The following is a 19,880-nucleotide window of genomic DNA, read 5'->3' as shown; positions in this document are numbered from 1 at the left end:
TCACAGTGCTCACTGCTATAGCAATGTCTAGACGTGTGTGTGTGACAGATAAATCAACTTCCCTACCAACCTTTGGTACCGGCCTTTATCAACAGGGTTCACCCTCCTTTTCTTAAAGACGAACATTAGCATTCATAGGAGTATTTGAAGGGTGACATCCTAACAAACCAGTTTCCGTCAACAAATCTATGATATACTTCCTTTGGGAGAGAAAGATGCCTTCAGAAGATCTAGCAACTTCAGTCCCAAGAAAGTACCTTAACTTTCCTAGATCCTTAATCTCAAACTCCTGTCCAAGAAAGGTCTTCAAAGTTCAAACGACTAATTTCATCACCATCATTTCCGGCTACCACAATATCGTCAATGTAGACTATAAGAACATTGATTTTTTTCACCAATTCTTTTAATAAAAAATGTGTGATCAACATTACTCTGTCTGTAACCTACAGAAATCATAGCCTTGTGAAACCTGTCAAACCACGCTCGAGGTGACTGCTTCAGCCCATAAAGTGCACGCTTCAATCTACATACTTTGCTTTAGTTTTTGTCACAAGAGAACTCAGGTGGAATATCCATATACACCTCCTCATCAAGTTCTCCATTGAGAAAAGCATTCTTCACACCCAGATATTGTAAATCCCATCCAAGATTAACTACACAAGATGACTAAACTCAGACAGTATTCAGCTTAGCAACAGGGGCAAAGGTCTCCTGGTAATCAACCTCATACGTCTGAGTGAACCATTTTGCCACGAGTCGTGCCTTATATCTATCCACAGTGCCATCCACCTTCTATTTCACCATAAACACCCACTTACACCCAACAGGTCTTTTCCCTGGAGGAAGAACCCCAAGCTCCCATGTGTCATTTTTCTTTAAGGCTCCCATTTCTCACATCATTGTTGCCTTCTACTTTCCATCTGATAGGGCTTCCTGCCAATTTTGAGGAATATGGACAGAAGAAAGAGAAAAGACAAATGCATGGAGAAGTAGGTTCTAGTCATAGGAAACAACATGGGATACAGGGTGTTGGGTACAAGCCCTAACACCTTTGCGAACAGCAATAGGTAGCTCAAGAGAAGAATTCTTACAAGGTAGACAAGTAGGTTCTGGATCCGGGTCTGGAAATTAGATGGGTACTGGTGCTGTAATGGATTGAAGCTGCTTATATCTGGTACGGCTCTTTGTACATACCTTCAAATTAGAATCATCAATCCTCCTCCGCATTCACTATTGGTTTTCTGGACTGAAGTGAGCTCCCCTGAATAGGAATTTCATTATTAGCAATATCTGTGGTCTCCCCTTGTATAGGAACATCTCCCTCGAAAGTAGAGGGAGGAACAGGAGTAGGAGGAGCAGGAACAGACTCATCATGCACATACTGAAGAGGGGGTTCTATGGTCAACACATCTTCACTAAAATTCTCCCCCTGAAGAGGTGGGGACGAATAATATGGAAGACTCTAATGAAAAATAACATCCATACTTACCATAGTACGTCGGATAGGAGGATAATAACACTTGTACCCCTTTTGGGTAGCAGAGTATCCTAGAAAAATGCAACGGAGGCCATGGGGTTCAAGTTTACCAAGGGATCAAATGGCCTAGAATAACAAACACAGCCAAAAATCTTAGGGGGAACGAAAAATGAAGAGGAGCAATGTAACAATTCAGCTGGGGACTTGAACTCAAGGACCCGAGTAGGCAGCCTATTAATCAAATAAGCTGCAATAAGGACAACATCCCCCCCAATAAGAAGAGAGGACATTTCGAGCAAACATAAGGGCTCTAGCAACCTCCAAGAGATGGCGATTTTTTCTCTTAGCCACACCATTTTGGGCTAGAGTATCAATACAGCTGGTCGATGTATGATCCCATGGGTAGCAAGGTATTTTTCGAACTGACCTTCCATATATTCTGTCCCATTGTCACTCCTCAACATTTAATAGTGGCATTAAATTGGTTCTGAACCATCTTATGAAAGTGCTGAAATAAGTGTGTTTGTCCTGTGTCTGTCCTGGTTTCTAGCATAAGTAAGTGTCTGTCTTGCTTTCCCACTCACTGAAACTTATATTTGGACTTTGTTTTTGCAAAATCTGATAGTGCCATTGTGTTTAAATGGCCTAAAATAGGCTGAATACCAAGTTTCAGACCCAAACTAGGTCTAAAACCCACCGAGATGAGGCTTCAAGTCGAGGAAAAAAAAAAAGTGCACCAACTCGGCGAGATCTTGGTGAGATCTCGACTCGACTCGGTTTTTCAAGGGTCCGAGTTGGCACCGAGACCCGAGTTTTCGAACCTTGGTCTCCTCAGTATGTACCAAAGCATAGGACTGCTGCAGTGTAGTGAAAGGAGACCTACTAAGAACTTGCACTCATATAGGGTCATACTCAATGTTCAGACTTCCAAGAAGTCATACAAACGGATTTTGTCTACGTGTTAGCAATAGGCAGCAATATCAGCGGCAGTAGAAGGCTGAAAATCTAAGTAATGATCCAATTACTGCCATAAACTCTCGAGGGCAGCATAGTATTTAGAATAACTCCTTCTGAGTGGTGTCATGAACCTTCTAGCGAATCTCATACACCTGAGCATCATTCCCTACCTGCCCATAAGTCTCCTTGGCAGCACTCCATATGTGATGGGTTGTATTCAATTATAAGTAGTTGCTAGAGAGATCATGTTGCATGAGTGTAGCAAATAACACATCACCATAGCATCATTGGACACCCATCGATCCTGCAGAGAACCAGGTTCAGCTGGCATTGTGATACTCCCAATGATATGTCCAGTAAGTCCTCAACCAGCAATGGTCAAATATGCAGACCTGGACCACATTAAGTAATCTGTGCCATCGAGCTTGATAGGAGCAGCAAAAGGTAAAAAATCAGTCCCGGTCTGTCCATCAATTCCGGGTCGCAGTAGTAATATCTGAGCCTGACATGCTTGCAATCAAACAATCAATTGAACCAACAGGCAGGCTGAAGCAATCAACAGAACCAGCAAGAGATCGATGCAGCTAGCCAAAGAAGAACCAGAAAAAAGGAATCAATATTTGGAGGAATCGATCCAAATAGAAGAAGACCAGAATTTTTCAAATTTCATCGCCCATGCCATTCCCACAATCTTCCTAGCTTCATTTCTGGCCACAAAATACCTCCTTTTATCCTCCGTCTTTTTTGTCCTTTGCCATGTGTTAAAACAATCTTTCTTGGTCTTAATGGCTGCTTGAACCTCATCGTTCCACCACCAAGTTTCCCTAGGGGCCTGACGATTACCCTTTGCTTCCCCCCTACCACAGCTTTGGCCACCTTCTTAATACAAGTCAATATCTCATTCCAAAATCCATCCCAAATCGTTGGGTTGCAAGTTATCATACAGAATCAAACAAAACAAATCCTAATCCTAACATGAAGCTGAAATAGACTTTGACTTGAACTACATCTACAACTTCTATCATTAACTAACAGTAACAAGATAATGTTAAAATTAAAAGTTCTGTAAATAACCTAATTAAATCAATGCCTAATTGCATCATCCACCCTGCCCCCCCCCCCCAGACCAGCCTCCATCTCTCTCCTTCCGGCCTCCCCAATATCCACATCCCGGTAGCGGGTTCGAACACAAGTTAACTTTCCATCCATATCATCCTTCTTCCTGGCTCGACCCTGCTGCTTCCTCTCCCTCTCCCGAACCTGCGTAATGTGTAGGGGCCCTCTACCCTCCAGCAAAGGGTCACGCTGCTCCCACAACCTTACCTATCCATTGTCAACAACCCCACCCAATTCCACAAATACCGCAGACGTCACAAGAGCAATCCATCTTCGTCACGCCTTATCTCACTCAACCCAACCCCTGTGAGGCTCTTGTTGCACCACCCCCCCCCCCCGAATAATCAAGGGGTGAGCAAAATTCCAGTCCACTCAACAAATGAGAAACCCCTTTTACAAAAGGAGAATGACAAAAAAAAGCGAATACAATCTCCAAGGTTGACACTCCGACGAGTCGAACCTATAGGGGAAGGAAATCTGACCAAGGAAAGGACGGTCATCTAAGAATAAGGTTCTGGTTAATGAAGCTTGGCTTTCATCCTTCCCATCTTCCCATGTTACCTTGGAAACCCTACATAGCCCCATCACCATTCTTGTTCAACCTTATACATCTCTTTCGAGCCTTTGCCAGAAAGCTTCGAAATATTAGAAGTGCCCTCAAAATTTGGAACTCACCCTCCTTTAGGAACATATCATCATTGGTTTCTATATGTAAAGATAAGCTTGCATTATCCAATTAAGGCTCGAATCTAACATCCACAATCCCCTCCCCCCGGCAGAGGAAGAAAAATTGGTCTCCTCCAACCTCCTTTCCCTGGTGGCCCAAGAGGAGATCTTCTTAAAGCAATAGTCTAGAATTAAACCGTTGGAATTTGGTGACTCCAATACTGCCTCTTTCACAGGTCCTTGAAAGCTATATGCAATGCGAACTCCATCCCCAAGCTTCTTTCTAGAGATGGTTCCTCTCTCCATAAAGTTGAAGACATCAAGGGAGAAGCAGTTTCTTATTTTGCAGAGACCTTTTGGCCACCTTCCACAGCTTCTGGTGAGCCCATCCCTGAAGGGCTCCTCAACAAGTTCATTCCTAGTCACCTTCCCTCAATGCTATCCCCTCTAATAAGGAGATTATGGTTGTTATCCTCTCTAACAAGGCTACCAGAGCCTCTGACCCTAACGGCTTTAGTATGGGCATCTTCTCTTCCACCTAGGACATCATCAAAGCAAACCTCATCAAAGCCCTCAAGAGTTTCTTTCTCAATCCTAGCCAGATCAAAGGGGTTAAACCACACCTTCCTTTGCCTCATTCCAAAAAAAAGAAGGTGCCTCTGCTATGTCTGACTTCAGGCCCATCTCCTTGTGCAACCTCTTGTACAAGTTCATAGCCAAAGTCCTTACAAATCAGTTGCAACTTGTGATCAACTCTCTTGTTAGTAACAGTCAATCAGCTTTCATCGTTGGAGAAGCATATCAGGTAATACCCTTCTTTGCAATGAACTTGTCAGAATAGTCGTCAAGACGTCGCCTAGGAGTCCAAGCGCCTTGGTTGCCAAGTTGATGTCACCATGCTTTTGGAACCTCTCCAACGCCTTGAATCGCCTAGACACCGTGACAACTATGCTTGTCCAAGGTTTTGACAGAATATCACACTCCCCTGCTGCCCTCATTAAGATTGTACATCCACAAAGCCTCTGGCTCCTTGAGGTGAGATTTCATTTCTAAAGTTATACTCGAGATGACCTTCCGCTAGTGTTTGTTAATTGGGTCCACCACTGTATTTCCTCTCCATACTTCTTCGTGTTTGTCAATGGCAAAGTCCAGTTGGCTTCTTCACTTCCTTTGTGGGTATCCGTCAGGGCTGCCCCATCTCTCGTTTTATCTTCACCTTAGCCTTTGAAGCCCTCTCTCAAAGTATCTAGGCCGAAACTTACCAGCTAGTCATCTCTCTCATTCATAAGTGCAAGTCCCTCAAGCTATCCCACCTTGTTTTGCTGAAGATCTCATGATCTTCTCTAAAGCCAACCCTGTTTCGATTGAGACATTTATGTATTGATTGCACCTTTTGAGGGGTTGTCAAGCTTCACCTTAGCCCTTGAAGCCCTCTCTCAAAGTATCTAGGCCGAAACTCACCAGCTAGTCATCTCTCTCATTCATAAGTGCAAGTCCCTCAAGCTATCCCACCTTGTTTTTGCTGAAGATCTCATGATCTTCTCTAAAGCCAACCCTGTTTCGATTGAGACATGTATGTATTGATTGCACCTTTTGAGGGGTTGTCAAGCTTCATGATCAATCTCTCAAAATCTCAATTTTTTTATCCAAGGTCTCTGATGTGGACACGGCTGCTTTCGATGAGAAGACGGGTTTCTCCCTTGGCCACCTCCCAGTCAAGTACTTGGGGCTGCCTTTGATTACAACCAAATCGTTGGCTCATCACTGCACTCCCACGTTTGATATGATTCGTAAGAGACTTCAGCTTTGAAAGGGTACGATTCTGTCTAATGTCGATCGTTTGGAATTTGATCAGATCAATCTTCCAGACCTCTTACATCTACTGGTTTGGTGTTTTTGGGTTACCCCAGTCTACCATTTAGGCGTTGGAGTCCCTCATGTGTGCCTTTCTCTGGAAAGGTTCAGATTCTTCCAAATTTCTCCACCCTTTTAGTTGGGCTATTGCAATATGCCTTCCCAAGGATGAGGGAGGCTTGGGCTTAAGAAGAATCAAGGAGACAAATTAAGCTAGTATCCTCAAGTTGATTTGGAAGGTTGTGATTAAGAAGAAAAGAATTTGGGTTGACTGGATTTACTCGGGCCTTCTCCATAATGATGCTATTTGGACAGCTCTGCTCTACTCGAATGCTTCTAGGGCTTGGAGTAAGATCGTTGAAGCTTAGACCTATCGCCCTTGGGGCCATTTCCTCTATTATTGATGAGGGAGCTTCCACCTCCCTATGGCTTAACAATTGGCACCTTATGGGCGTTCTCATTCCTTTAGTTGGAGCAAAAGCAATCTACAATTCGAGTATTAGCATGTAGTCCATAGTTTCCATCATTCAGCATGATTATTGGGCCCCTCCCCTTCCTCCTCTCCCCTATTATCAACCGTCTGGAATGCCCTTCCTTCCATTCCAAGAAGACTACGTGGCATAGAACTAAAACTCGCGAGATCTCGACCGAGATCTCGGTTTTCCAAGAAGTCGAGACGAGACTTAATACAAGTTCTAAAAATGTAATATCTCGATCGAGATCTCGGGTCGACCCAGATCTCGACCCATCTTATCCTTTAAAAGTATCGTAACTCGATAGAACTCGAGATATCTCGACCGAGTTCTGTCCGTAACCTCTTTTCTTCCCCTGTGAAGGTTGAGAGCTCATTTTACCTCCGGATTTCAACGTACAACCTGCCGGAGAGTTGATTCAGCTACACAATTAAAGATTCAGCTACAAAATTAAGACTAAAGATGAGGCACATGCGTAAAGGAATGGACACCAATGATAGAGAACCCATCGAGCTAGAAAACATTTTCCAGGAGGACTCAGATGATGATGATGAGGATCCCCTATTCCAGTGGGTGAGGGATCGTGGTGCACCAGATATGGATCAGCCTGGGGGTATGCCCGACCCCACCATTGCGTCCGCAACCGGTACAGTTTATCCACTTTTTCAAATGGAAGGCATCGAAACCTTTTGAGGCTGCAACAGGGAGTGTTGGTGATGATGATGATGGTGGTGATGATGGTGGTGGTGATCCTGCTAGTGGTTGTGGTGGCATGCGGAGTGGTAGTTATTATGATGATCGTCATAAGGGGATGCGAGAGCAGTACCAGTATGAGGTGGGAAAGCAGGCGGATCCTGTGCGTTACACAGGTGAATTTTCGTTTACGCATACCACACAGGATCGAGAACATGGTGCCCCGCTACGTACAAGAGAAAGAAGGGTCGCAATCATTCACAGGCTCAGGTTGATGACATGAGTATGCAGACCATGCTTGCAAGTTTCGGAAGCATGAGTATAGATACTACTAGTGAGTGTCAATCGTGGCATTCATCTCAGCCTTATCATGACTATGATTATGGCTAGGAAAGCACCGGCTCCAAATATAGTGGCTATGGTCAGTTTGGCTAGTCAGCACTTGAGTTTGACAATCAAAGCACTGGGTCAAGTTTTGGGCCCATATTCCCAGTCCCAAACCAGTCATACCCATATATGCCTCAATATGACAGTAGCAGTGGATCTCACGCCTCATGGCAACCGCCTCCCATGTACCCTAGGATAGGGGAATTGGCATATGTTGATAACAACACTTATATGAATGATGCGGCAAAGTATGTGTAACACTACAACAACACTATGACATGGGAATTCTATGTGGATGGTTTTGAGAATGAATTCATTAATCAATCACATTTTATGTAATGTAACATTTTTAAACAGATTGATGTATTGTACACATTAACATTTCTAATGCTTATTTAAGTTGTTTTACATTAATTGAATGTTTTGATTGCTTTCTATTAAAATTATGTGTAGAGTAGGGTATTTTAGTACGTCGTCGCCTACCAACCTAGGGTCCGAAGTCAACTCTTGTTTGGATTTTGTTTTTGCAAAATCTGATAGTGACATTGTGTTTAAATGGCCTAAAATAGGTTGAGTACCAAGTTTCATACCCAAACTAGGTCTAAAACCCACCGAAACCAGGTTTCGAGTTGGAAATGCACCAACTCGACCGAGATCTCGAGATATCTCGAGTCAACTCGGTTATCCAAGGGGTCGAGTTCCGAGTTTTAGTTCTATACTGCGTGGTAGGGGGATATTGTTGTTTGGTCTGCCTCCTCTACTGGCCTCTTCAGTTCTAAATCAGCTTGGAGCTTCATCAGATTTTTTGCAGCCTATTATGTCCCTAGCGCAAGACAATTTGGTTCAAGGGCTTCATCCCTCGCCACAGCTTCACCGTTTGGCGGGCCCTCTCTAACTGCCTCCCAACGCAGTCTTTTCACATTCACCTCCAAATTCCAATATCTCCTTCTTGTTCCCTATGTTGGAATGCTAGGGAAGACATGGATCACCTCTTTTTTGCTTTGCCCATTCTCCTCTGCAGTTTGGAAAGGTCTCTTGAGCAAATGCTGGCCAAGTAAAAGAAGAATCCTTCCATTAGATAGAGAGTGGATTTGAGTTGATATGATGTATGTCGGCCACTGTAACTGTGATATCGTCTGCAAGCTTGCCTTTGGAGCCACCATCAATCACATTTGGATGCAGCATAATCTCAGAAAATGGTCCTTAACTTCTAGATTCTATGAGCAGATTTGGAAGTCCATTTCCTTTGAAGTCTCTAGCAAGCAATCTTTGGTCTCCTCTCGTTGTGTAGTTGATTCCCCAAAGAACAGGCTAACCTCATGTTTCTTGGGGTCTGCCTACATGGTTATTGCAGCCCTATGTCCCGTCCCCTTGGCGGTTGGGAATTTCTTTGCTTTGTATAGCTCCCTTTTATTGTTTTTCTTTTACCCTTCTTTAGGGGCTCCGTGTATCTCTTTCTCCTCTTGGTAATGATTTCTTTATTTACCCCCCCCCCCCAAAAAAAGGTGGGCTAACTCCAGTGCCACTGTTCATGCGCTGAATAAACAAAAGGTTCAAAAGTTTGAATGACATAAAGATATCTAAACTAATTATAAACACATAAACAGCATATTTTGTAATAACATTGAGTTATTTTACCATTTTATATTTTCTTTATTTTATGCACAATGCAAACTATTAAACAATTTAAAAAATATGAATATTCACTAAGATAAAATAAGGGTTAATATACAGAGGGTGGACCTTGGTGCATCGGTAAGGTTGCTCCATTGTGACCAAGTGGTCACGGATTCGAGTCTTTGGAAACAGCCTCTCCGCGAAGCTGGGGTAAGTCTGCGTACATTATGACGAAGGTGGTAAGTTTGAGGTCTATGCCTCTCCGAGTGAACAGTGGTTGCAGGGGTCCAAGTCAGAAGAAGGGAGTGTAGCACAAGAGACCATTGCAAGTGACCAATTCTGGAAGGACTTGCATAAAGTTGTTTCCATATTAGAGCCAGTGGTGGCAGTACTAAGGATGGTTGATAAAGAGAAGAAGCCTACTTTGCCCCACATTTATGCTATCCTTCAGAAGATGAAGGAAATGGTCAAAACTGCCATACCCCGGAGTGCAAGGTCATATATTAACATCATTGATGAGCGGTGGGAGAAGCACTTGAATCATCCATTGCATAAAGCTGGTGAGTTCAACACTTCAACATACTTTACACTTTACATGAGTATCTACATTTACATATTCAAAATTCAAAAGCATCAAGTCACTAACAAGTTGTATTTGTGTTTTCCACTTTACCAGCATACTATCTGAATCCAAAGTACCAGTACTCGCATAATCTTAGGCTAGACACAGATTTGTTAATGGCAGTTCAAAATGTTATTGAGAAGTTGGAGCCCAATGCAACGACACAGGCTGAGTGCAATGAAGAGGTGAGAGTATGGGACTTGATACTTTGGTGATAAGTAAAGGAATGTAATTACTAAATAGTAAATACTAATGCCTCTAACAATATTTGAAATTTGGAATGAAAACAGATCCAATTCTTCAGAGAGGCTAGCGCAAGTTTCAGTCGAAAAACTGCAGTGGAGGGTAGACAAAAGTCAAACCCTGGTAGGTGGCATGGCATTACATTTATGAATATAATTTTATCCTTTTATAATGTACATATTCTTAATATTCTATATTTGTAATGCAGCCGACAGGTGGGTGCTTTATGGTACAAGTTCACCCAACCTGAGGAAGATAGTAGTGAGAGTGCTCTCACAGACTTGTTCATCCTCTGGATGCGGGCGCAACTGGAGCACATTCGCATTGATCCACTCGAAGAGGCGGAACAGATTGGGTCACCAACGACTGGATTATCTGGTGTATGTGCATTACAATATGAGACTAAGGATGGGGCACATACATGAAGGAATTGACACTAATGATAAAGAACCCATCGAGTATGCAAACATCTTCCAGGAGGACTCTGATGATGATGAGGATCCCTTATTCCAGTGGGTGAGGGATCATGGTACACCTGATATGGATCAGCTTGGGGGTTGGCCCGACCTCACCATTGCGTCAGTAACTGGTGCAGATGTTGAGGAGTATATGTTGCAAGAGAGGCGTGCGCATTCAGAGTCACCGAGACCTTTTGAGGCTGCAACAGGAAATGCTAATGATGATGATGGTGATGATGGTGATGGTGATGGTGATGGTGATGGTGGTGGTGGTGGTGGTGATGGTGGTGGTGGTGGTGGCATGCAGAATGGTGGTTATTTTGATGATCGTCATGAAGGGATGCGCCAGCAGTACCAGTATGAGGTGCGAACGCAGGCAGATCCTGTGCGTTACACAGGTGAGTCTCAGTTTACGCATGCCACACAGGATCGAGACCATGATGCCCCCTCTACGTACAAGAGAAAGAAGGGTGGCAATCAATCACAGGCTCAAGATGATGACATGAGTATGCAGACCATGCTTGCAAGTTTCGGAAGCATGAGTATAGATAATACTAGTGAGCGTCAGTCATGGCATTCATCTCAGCCTAATCATGACTATGATTATGGCCAGCAGAGCACCGGTTCCGAATATAGTGGCTATGGTCAATTTGTGCAGCCAGCACTTGAGTTTGACAATCAAAGCACTGGGTCAGGTTTTGGGCCCATATTCCCAGTCCCAAACCAGCCACACCCATACATGCCTCAATATGACAGTAGCAGAGGATCTAATGCCGCCTCATGGCAACCGCTATACCCTAGGATAGGGGACTTGACATATGTTGATGACAACTCTTATATGATTGCAATGGAAAACTATGTGCAACAGTACAGCAACACTATGACATGGGAAGATTATGTGGCACTAGTGGGGACTGAATGCCTGATTCAAGGGAATTTTATGACAAGATAATTGTAACATTGTTAAACAGTTTGATGTATCACTTTAATATTTATAATGCTTATTAAGTTGTTTTACTATTACTTGAATGTTTTGCTTGCTTTCTATTACTAAATTATGTCATTTATGTGTAAAGTAGGGTATTTTAGTACGTCGTTGCCTACCAACTTAGGGTCCGATGTAAAAGTCCTATTTGGACTTTGTTTTTGCAAAATATGATAATGTCATTGTGTTTAAATGGCCTAAAATAGGCTGAATACCAAGTTTCAGACCCAAACTAGGTCTAAAACCCACCGAGTTGAGGTTTCAAGTCCCAAAAAAAAAAAAATGCACCAACTCGACCGAGATCTCGCTAGGGGTTTTTCCCAGGGTTGAGTTCCGAGTTTTAGTAACTTGTTTTCAACCATTTGACCTTCATTCTGAAGAGTTCTTTTTTTTATATGTCTAATGCAGCAAACCAGGCAGTTTCCAAAAAGAGGGGAGGCCAAGAGCCACTTTTAAAAATTCACTCTTACTGCCCTTTTTCCACCAAAAACAAATATATATTGATGGTACATATCCGTAATTCATCGATACTGATACTGCTGATACATCATGATACCAAAGGAATTCTCGGGACTGCTAGACCTGTCTCTGAATCGTTAACTCCCCCCCCCCTCTTCAAACCTTCTTTGCTGACAATAATCCATTACTGTTGTCAAAACACATGGGTGAACCATGGTGATCGAGGCAGAAAAGGGAGTCTGTAAAGCATAGGCATATATCCAATTACTCGCGTAATTCATTTGACTGACATATCCAGATCAACTCAAGCAGGCACATGAGAACCTGAGTTCTTCGATGGCTAAAGGAAAAATCAACTAAATTAAAGCCATCATATGACCCACCACAATTCCATTCGCAGCATCCTACAAATAAGATAATCAAACATGTGAGACTTGAAGACCTCTATACTTACGACATCAGCAGTGAAGTTTGGACTATTTCCTGGAACAACATTTGAACCATTTCTGCCTGCTTCTCGACCATCAGGGAAGTTCCACTTACAGTTGCCACTATGAGAACCATCAGAACCATTACTAGGGCATTTTGTAAATGTGGGGTCAGCATATCGATCCCCAACATCAATGACTTCGTTGGTTACACTGCCACTATCAGAGACACTGTCCGAGTCAAAATGAGCAGCCTGAAGCTTTTCAATTTCAAGTCTCAAAGCTCCCTTCACTGGTTTATGGATCTTCCGCTTAGGATCCTAAAAGAAGGGATGAAAATGTATGCATTATTATGAGATGTCGGGTACCATTCAGAATCAATCGAAAAGATATACGATATAAGCACGTCAAGCAATAGATATTAGCTGAAGCATCATGACATCAGCAAATCAAGCAGTAAAAAAAATAAGAAAAGTAAAGATAAATTATGCAGGAGCTGTTTTAATTGTTATTACTTGGGTAAGGCAATGATCTTTTCATTTATTTTTTAAATAGTAAGACAAACGTAAAGAAGCCACAGGTTAGAAACTGGTGAAAACGATAACTTACAGGATTCGTGCAAGAAGATATCGCTAAGATTTTTTACTTGTCCAATGTCAATGCCATACTCTAATTAAAAACCTCTGTTTTGATATTTTTTTTTTTTTAATGAATACCCCACTGTTTTGGAATATTTCTGTCCAAAAGTGAGAATTGACAATGAAATATTACATTTTAAGTTAATTTATTTTAAATTTAATTTGATAACTTTAATAACAACAAAAACATTAGTTTTATTCATACAAAAAAAAAAGGGTGTCCCCAAATCCATTTTTTCTTTTTAGAATTTACTAAATCCAACTCCGTGTGCCTGTTTCAGACTCCAAACACCCAAACTCACAGACCACATCCAGATAACATAGCCTGATTGGACCTGAACAAGAACCTTTGACAAACTCATGCCACAATTAACTTTTCTCTTTCTTCCTTTTTTTCCTTCTCTCCTTTCCCTTTCCTTTGTCTTGCAGTTTGCTCTTTAAAGCCTGACAATCCCATAAGAAACTAATAGCATGGAACCCTTTTGGACATAATTTTTCCAAGAAACGCAAAATAACAAAAACTTCATTTGTTAGGTAAACAATTAACCTTCTGAATGCCACCTAAATCAACCCAAATGAGCAAATCGAAAGGATGGTGATGGACTGAGAATTCTTTCCAAAACTAAAACCTCAGTAAGGAAAAGCGGGAAAAAGAAAGATACAGATACCAATTTAGATACTAAAATAAAATCAATTAGAGTTGCAGATTAGTTGCATATAATAAGCTTTGATGGGTATTAGACGTCAGTGTGTGGGAGAATTATTAAGGGGGGGGGGGGGGGTTAAGTGTCAGGAAGGGCGATGAAAGCCTATCAGGGTCCTACACGTGTTTCTTCCCCCCCCCCCCTTTCCCTTTTGGGTAAGTATACATGTGAAGGTGATTCAGCTTACACAGAGCTGTTTGCCAAAAGAATGGTTCAAGCACATGTTGGTAACGTCATACTCTGCATGAGGAAAGGGAGCGGTATGCCCATGAGACTTTTGTGCTTGGTCAGATACATTAATAGCTTGGCCTCTCAAGCAAATATTTCCTTTTGAGTAGAGGTCCAGGGAGACTAACACATGGGTTGGCTAAGCAGGGTGTAGCTAGTCCCAGACTTTGTTTTGGGGTACTATGGCTTTTTGATATTGGAGCTTTCATGTTGCTACCCCCCCCCCATTTTTTTTTCCTTTCTCATTGTTCTTTGTTGTGGCTAAACCTTGGCCTTAGGCTGAGGTGCATAGTTGTCAAGGCGTCCAGGCGCCTCATTGGTGTTGCCTTGCGTCCAGGCCCCCTCCAATGCCCTGGGTTTCCTAGACACCATGACAACTATGCTGGGGTGTTTCCAGCTGTTTTTCTTGTACTATTAGCATTTTTTTTCTTTCAATAAAATTTCTTCTTCGTTGTATCAAAAAAAATATATTAAAAAAAAAAGCTAGCAGAACCATGGACTCCTAGGTGTCTCATTTCAGTCACAGAAGCCTGCTGTAATAATCCTAATCAAAAAGCCTAGCCTATTCTATGATACTAATCTAGAGTAAACATTCAGAAAGTGGTGCAGAAAGACAACAGTGACAGATTGCGCCAGACCATCATGATCAGAAACCAGAACTAAATCAACTTACTAGAAACTTTAACTGAGACTTTATTAATCACAATGGAAGTTTTTAAGAATAAAGATAAAAATAAAAAATAAGGAAAAGCCAAAAAACAGCACCTACAGGAACACACAAGATTTTAACATACCTGAAGTGAGTCCTCAGTATAACTTTCTTTAACCTTATTTAAGTTTGATACTTCAATTATCACAGAGCTTCCCCTTGAAAACTGAGCCAGCTTCCCATCTAATGGGATTTTTGCAACAGCTTCAGCAACACTCTCTATGGAACTTGACCCAGAAATACTAGCAGCAAGAGGACTGCTGGGGGAAGTAGCTCCACCAGCGCCTGCAGCAATGCTATTATCAAACAGTGGAACAATAGCCCAAGCAAACGCCTCTCTGTAAGGCATGATTCGAGACCACACTTGAAGTTTCTGTTTCTCTCTCTCCGTCAAGTGCACCTATAACAGTAAAGAAATGACAGAATCAGACAGGAGAAAACCGTCCAGTATAAGAAGGAAAGGATTTTAGCAAAAATCATATTAACTTAACAAGACTCAAATCTGAGTATGTTGATGGTCAGATTGTTTCTTGGATTATGATGGCAGGTTAAGGCCCCAAGGAGAGAAATCAATTGGGTTGAATGAGAAGAAGAGACAGAAGAGGCCATGTCAGTAGACCATCATGTTTTCTGCTTTAAGTCCTTCACCTTTGTTTGCTTTTGTATTATTAGGACAATTCTAGCCCCACGCAGTAATGTTTAGTGGCGTTATTTGAATCTTCTACCAAGAGTTTTAAGTATTTGATATGAAGGACAGGTTTGTGCCTTATTTTATATCTTTAGGCTTTTCTTCATGCCCCTTTTCTAGGTTTTCAGGTAGGAAAACGATAGCTTATAGATTTGGCCTACAGTGCCACTGCATGTACTGGTGTTCTTGCTTCTACCATCCTTCACCGGGCTTATATGAGATTTGTGCTTGCATTCTAGTCTATCTACTTTATTTCTAATAAACTTCTTTATAGCTGAGCCCCCCTCTTCCCCCCCCCCCCCAAAAAAAAAAGGTTTAACTTACTGGTTCTCTGCGTGAATAAACAGAAGGAGTGACACCACCCTCTTCTGCAGCTGGCTTCTCTAATTGAATCATCAGGCAAACTGATGCAGATGGAGCATCTAATGAGAAAATACAGCGTCGCTCAGAAGAAAGTCTACCCTGAAAAGGAAAACAGAGAAAATTAAAGCAATCCTCTAATGTTACTTGGGGGGATGGACGAATAAAAAGATCAGAGATCCATACGAAGAACAGATGTAGAAGCAATAATGTTGCTTAACCAGTAAAAAACACTGTTAGTTAAATTCACATCTTACATCCTGCATATCATTTGGTAGCACATGAAAGTAGAAATCCTCTGACAATTTCTCCCGTCTCTCTCTATTGTACAAGCAAATTGTACCATAGAATGGCTCTACAAGATAGATGGACTCAATTTAGATCCTAAAACAGTAAATCTAAACATTGAATCTAAGGATGCAAATACATATTCCTCCTAACAGGAAGACCCAATATGCACCATAAAATGATAATTTTAAGGAACAAAACTCACCAACCAGTCCTGCTTGAAACAACAAGGACAGAACCCTCACAGAGATCTTCAATCCACTGAGACCAAGAAAAGATCATTTAGAGACAAAACTAAGCCAAAGAAAAAAAGGAAAGTACATCAAGAGAGCAATGAAAGAGAAGCATTAAGGAATGCCCAACAGATAAAAGCTGACACTATAGTAAGCCCTAATTTAGTGGAAGGAAACTTTACGAATCATAATATAGTATTAGTTACAAAACCAATACTAAATACATTTACATCTCTCTCTCTCTCTCTCTCTCTCTCTCTCTCTCTCTATATATATATATATATATATATATATATATATATAAAAGCAAGCCCGATCTGGATCAGCCGATCCGGCTGATCTCTAAACAATTTCCACAGTTGTCAGTTAATACCAACCAGTATCGGCTAGATAGATCAGCAACTGCCGATCCCAATCCAGATTGTCAATCCAGCCAATCTTATTCCAATCCTTGAAACCATAATACAAAGAAATACATACAGGAAGTCCCCAGGATTTTAAGTATGGGTAAGTATCATATCATATTGGCCAATACGTATCAGCATCTGTGGGTACGATACGATACTTTTCTTTTAAAAAAAATTTGCATTGACCGATACAGGTCGATACAGACTGATACGGTCTGATACGAGACCAAGGCAGTCCAATACAGGACTGATACTGTCCAATAAAGGTAAGATACAATTGATATGCTTCCTTTAAACCTGCAAAATAGAAACCATGAGTGAGAAATGAAACTGAGAAACCAAAGGCCTTGGAAACTTGTTTATTTCTTTGATATGAGTTGGAGGAAATCATCTAACATAAAAAAACAATCTTAATCTTCACCATTTCAACAAGTTTTGAAGATTTACAATGCTCAAATCACGGATTGAAACAGATATGGGCCAGAAAGAGGTACAGTTGCAGATCTTTTTTTTTTTATGCATCACTAGATTAGGTAAAAACAACTCATCCTTGAATCAACCTGATATATATTTACATGTTGCATAATAAGGTGTCATATGCTTCAAAACGGTATTTTATATGTATCATAAGCACATCCATGCATTTCTTGACCATTTCCATGTGTATCTTTAGCATATCTTGCTTCTCTCCGATACAACAAGTCTCTTAAAATCACCCCTCCAATATAATACCATATAATAATAATAATAATAAAGGGTATACCCAGTGCACGAGACTCCCGCCACTGCGGGGTCTGGGGAAGGTTATAATGTACACAGCTGATATGATACCCTATACCAATACTTAAATACTTGCATGCCTCAAACTCCTGAATGAACTGTAACCCAATAAAAGCAAGTTACGAGACATGGAAAAGGGAGAATCCCACTATTCTGGCAATGGCAATGAGTTCCCAAAGACCCAGCCACCCCAGCCTATACCTTGCCTAGCAAGCTCATCTGTTATTACATTTGTTGACCGAGATTTCAGCTGAACAAGCAGTTCAACTATGAACCCAAGCTCATGTCTAATTGCCATAAAATATATCATTCCAAAATATTTTGAAGGATAAATTACAACTCAGACCATCTAGTTAACCTGACAATTAGATATGCACCCCTATTATCATGGTTACTACACCTGGCTTCCCTAGCTTTCAGTAATAACATACAGTATACCCCATCCACCAATTGAAGACTTGATTTTCAATTTAAAAGTAGTTGTCCAACTCCTGTAATTTTTTCAAATACCTTTACTGCATTATTTCAGAAGATGTTACAGTGATAAGCTCAACCGAATCGCACTTGGGATACTTACTTGCAGAACAGGCCAAATAATGTCAATAACATGGGCAGAATCCATAGGTTCTAATAATTTCAGAAGAGGACTGACATTCCTGAAAAGCTTCTGCCTGAGATTCCTGTAAAGCAACAGTGCCCCCACTTCACCGCCACAGCTGGCAGCCTTGGGGTGGTGCCATCTTCTCCGGGGCTACCCAATCCCTCTTGTGGTTCCCCCTTCTGGACCCAGCTCAATAACTCAAGAAGGCCTTAACCATGCATATTCGCCTCCTAGGAGAGGAGTGGCTTGGAGCTCCCTCTTCGGGCAGTTGAGCTCTTACGCTGCTAAGGGCCTCTCTCTTTGGTATGTCTCCCCTTCCATTGGCGATAACTCCAAAGTTGCCCTTTGCCCGTAAAGCTTACTTGATAGCGAAGTTCACAAGTGGCAAAGCACCCTGGTTGGCCACTTCATCGGCAGTCGTCCATCCTTCAACATTGTCAAACTTTCTCTTGGTATGCAATGGAAGATCTGTGGGTCCTTAGAAACATACCTCCTTGACAACGGGTTCTTCATCTTCAAATTCTAAGAGGAAGCGGACAAGCAACGCGCTCTAGAAGGAGGGCCCTGGCATGTTCGCTGGAAACCCATCATTCTCCGGCTATGGGACAGTCTCATGCAACTCCACTGTGCCACCCTCAGCCATATCCCGCTATGGGCTCTGTACTAGGGAAGCCTCTTTTCTTCGACCGGAAGACCAAAAGTATGGATCGACTCGCCTTTACCCACATCTGTGCGGAAGTTTCAACCAAGGAAGCTCTTCATGCCTCCATCACCGTTGTCGACGCCAACGGGCACTCTTTCCGGCAGGAGATGTGCTTTACCTCCCCACTGCCAGCTATGCAAGGTCTTCGGCCACCCCACTCACGCCTACTCTACTCGTCCAGTCATTGCAGATGACGGCCTTCCCCTGCATCAATGCGGTATCGATACAATACCCAATAGGCTAATACAAATTTAGTATTAGTACATGTAAGAAACCTCATCTTTATATATAAGCAATTGCATACACTTATCTCGTCGTACTTTGTTCTCCTTTTTTATACATGATATATTTTACTTCTTACTTATTTTGTTTTATGCTTCGAAATTATATTTTGCATATCCTAAGCATTTCCATTCGTTTCTTGATTATTTGCATACATAACTTTACCATATCTTGCGTCTCTCGGATACGATACGATACATCTCTAAAAATAACCTTTTCGATATGATACTCAATACCGATACTTTAAACCTTGATTGAGAGATCCTCTCCGCGGGTAGACCTTCGTCCCATTACTTTGTAGGTAGAATCCCTTCTATGGGCCTCAATTATTGACTTTAACGTTGTTCACTTTGGTCATGAAAAGTTGGGAGAACACCTTGATGATGCCTAAGTGGAGACCTTCAATGACTGCCTTAAGGACATTGATATGAATGATTTGAGATGAATTGGGCTGAAATACACCAGGAGTAATAGAAGAAATGGAGGCTCCAAAATAGCTTGCAAGCTCGACAAGGTGATGATGAATGAAGCCTCGTTATCCTCCTACCCCTCCCCTCATGCAATATTTGATTCGCCTGGCATCTCAAACCATAACCCCATTGTTGTCCATATTCAACCCTACATCTCCTTCAGTACAAAGCCATTCAAATCCTTTGATATTTGGTCCTCTCACGCCGACTACGTCAGCATTGTTCAAGAGGCCTAGGCAAAGCCGGTTAAAGCTCACTCAATCCCCCTTGTCACTTATGCCCAGAAGCTGAAGAATGTGAAGGATGCTCTTAAATATTATAACTCCTCAAGCTTTGGCAACATCACTTCTTTGG

The 19,880-nt window shown here is 41.9% G+C and overlaps 1 protein-coding gene across 1 annotated transcript in view; it reads right to left on the bottom strand.

The window, feature by feature from the left end:
• LOC122644266 (guanine nucleotide exchange factor SPIKE 1) overlaps positions 1 to 19,880 on the bottom strand; it is a 164,774-nt gene that overhangs the window by 127,077 nt on the left and 17,817 nt on the right. Inside the window, exons 6-10 of the mRNA XM_043837907.1 lie at positions 16,256 to 16,311; positions 16,020 to 16,117; positions 15,727 to 15,864; positions 14,800 to 15,114; positions 12,462 to 12,755 (exon numbers count right to left, since the gene is read on the bottom strand). Of these exons, the coding sequence (XP_043693842.1) occupies positions 12,462 to 12,755; positions 14,800 to 15,114; positions 15,727 to 15,864; positions 16,020 to 16,117; positions 16,256 to 16,311 (901 nt within the window). The remainder of the gene's footprint in view (positions 1 to 12,461; positions 12,756 to 14,799; positions 15,115 to 15,726; positions 15,865 to 16,019; positions 16,118 to 16,255; positions 16,312 to 19,880) is intronic.

Source organism: Telopea speciosissima, chromosome 10, assembly GCF_018873765.1.
Source record: "Telopea speciosissima isolate NSW1024214 ecotype Mountain lineage chromosome 10, Tspe_v1, whole genome shotgun sequence".
Lineage (NCBI taxonomy): Eukaryota > Viridiplantae > Streptophyta > Magnoliopsida > Proteales > Proteaceae > Telopea > Telopea speciosissima.
The sequence above is the reverse complement of the archived record's forward strand: the minus strand, read 5'-3'. Positions and strand labels throughout refer to the sequence as shown.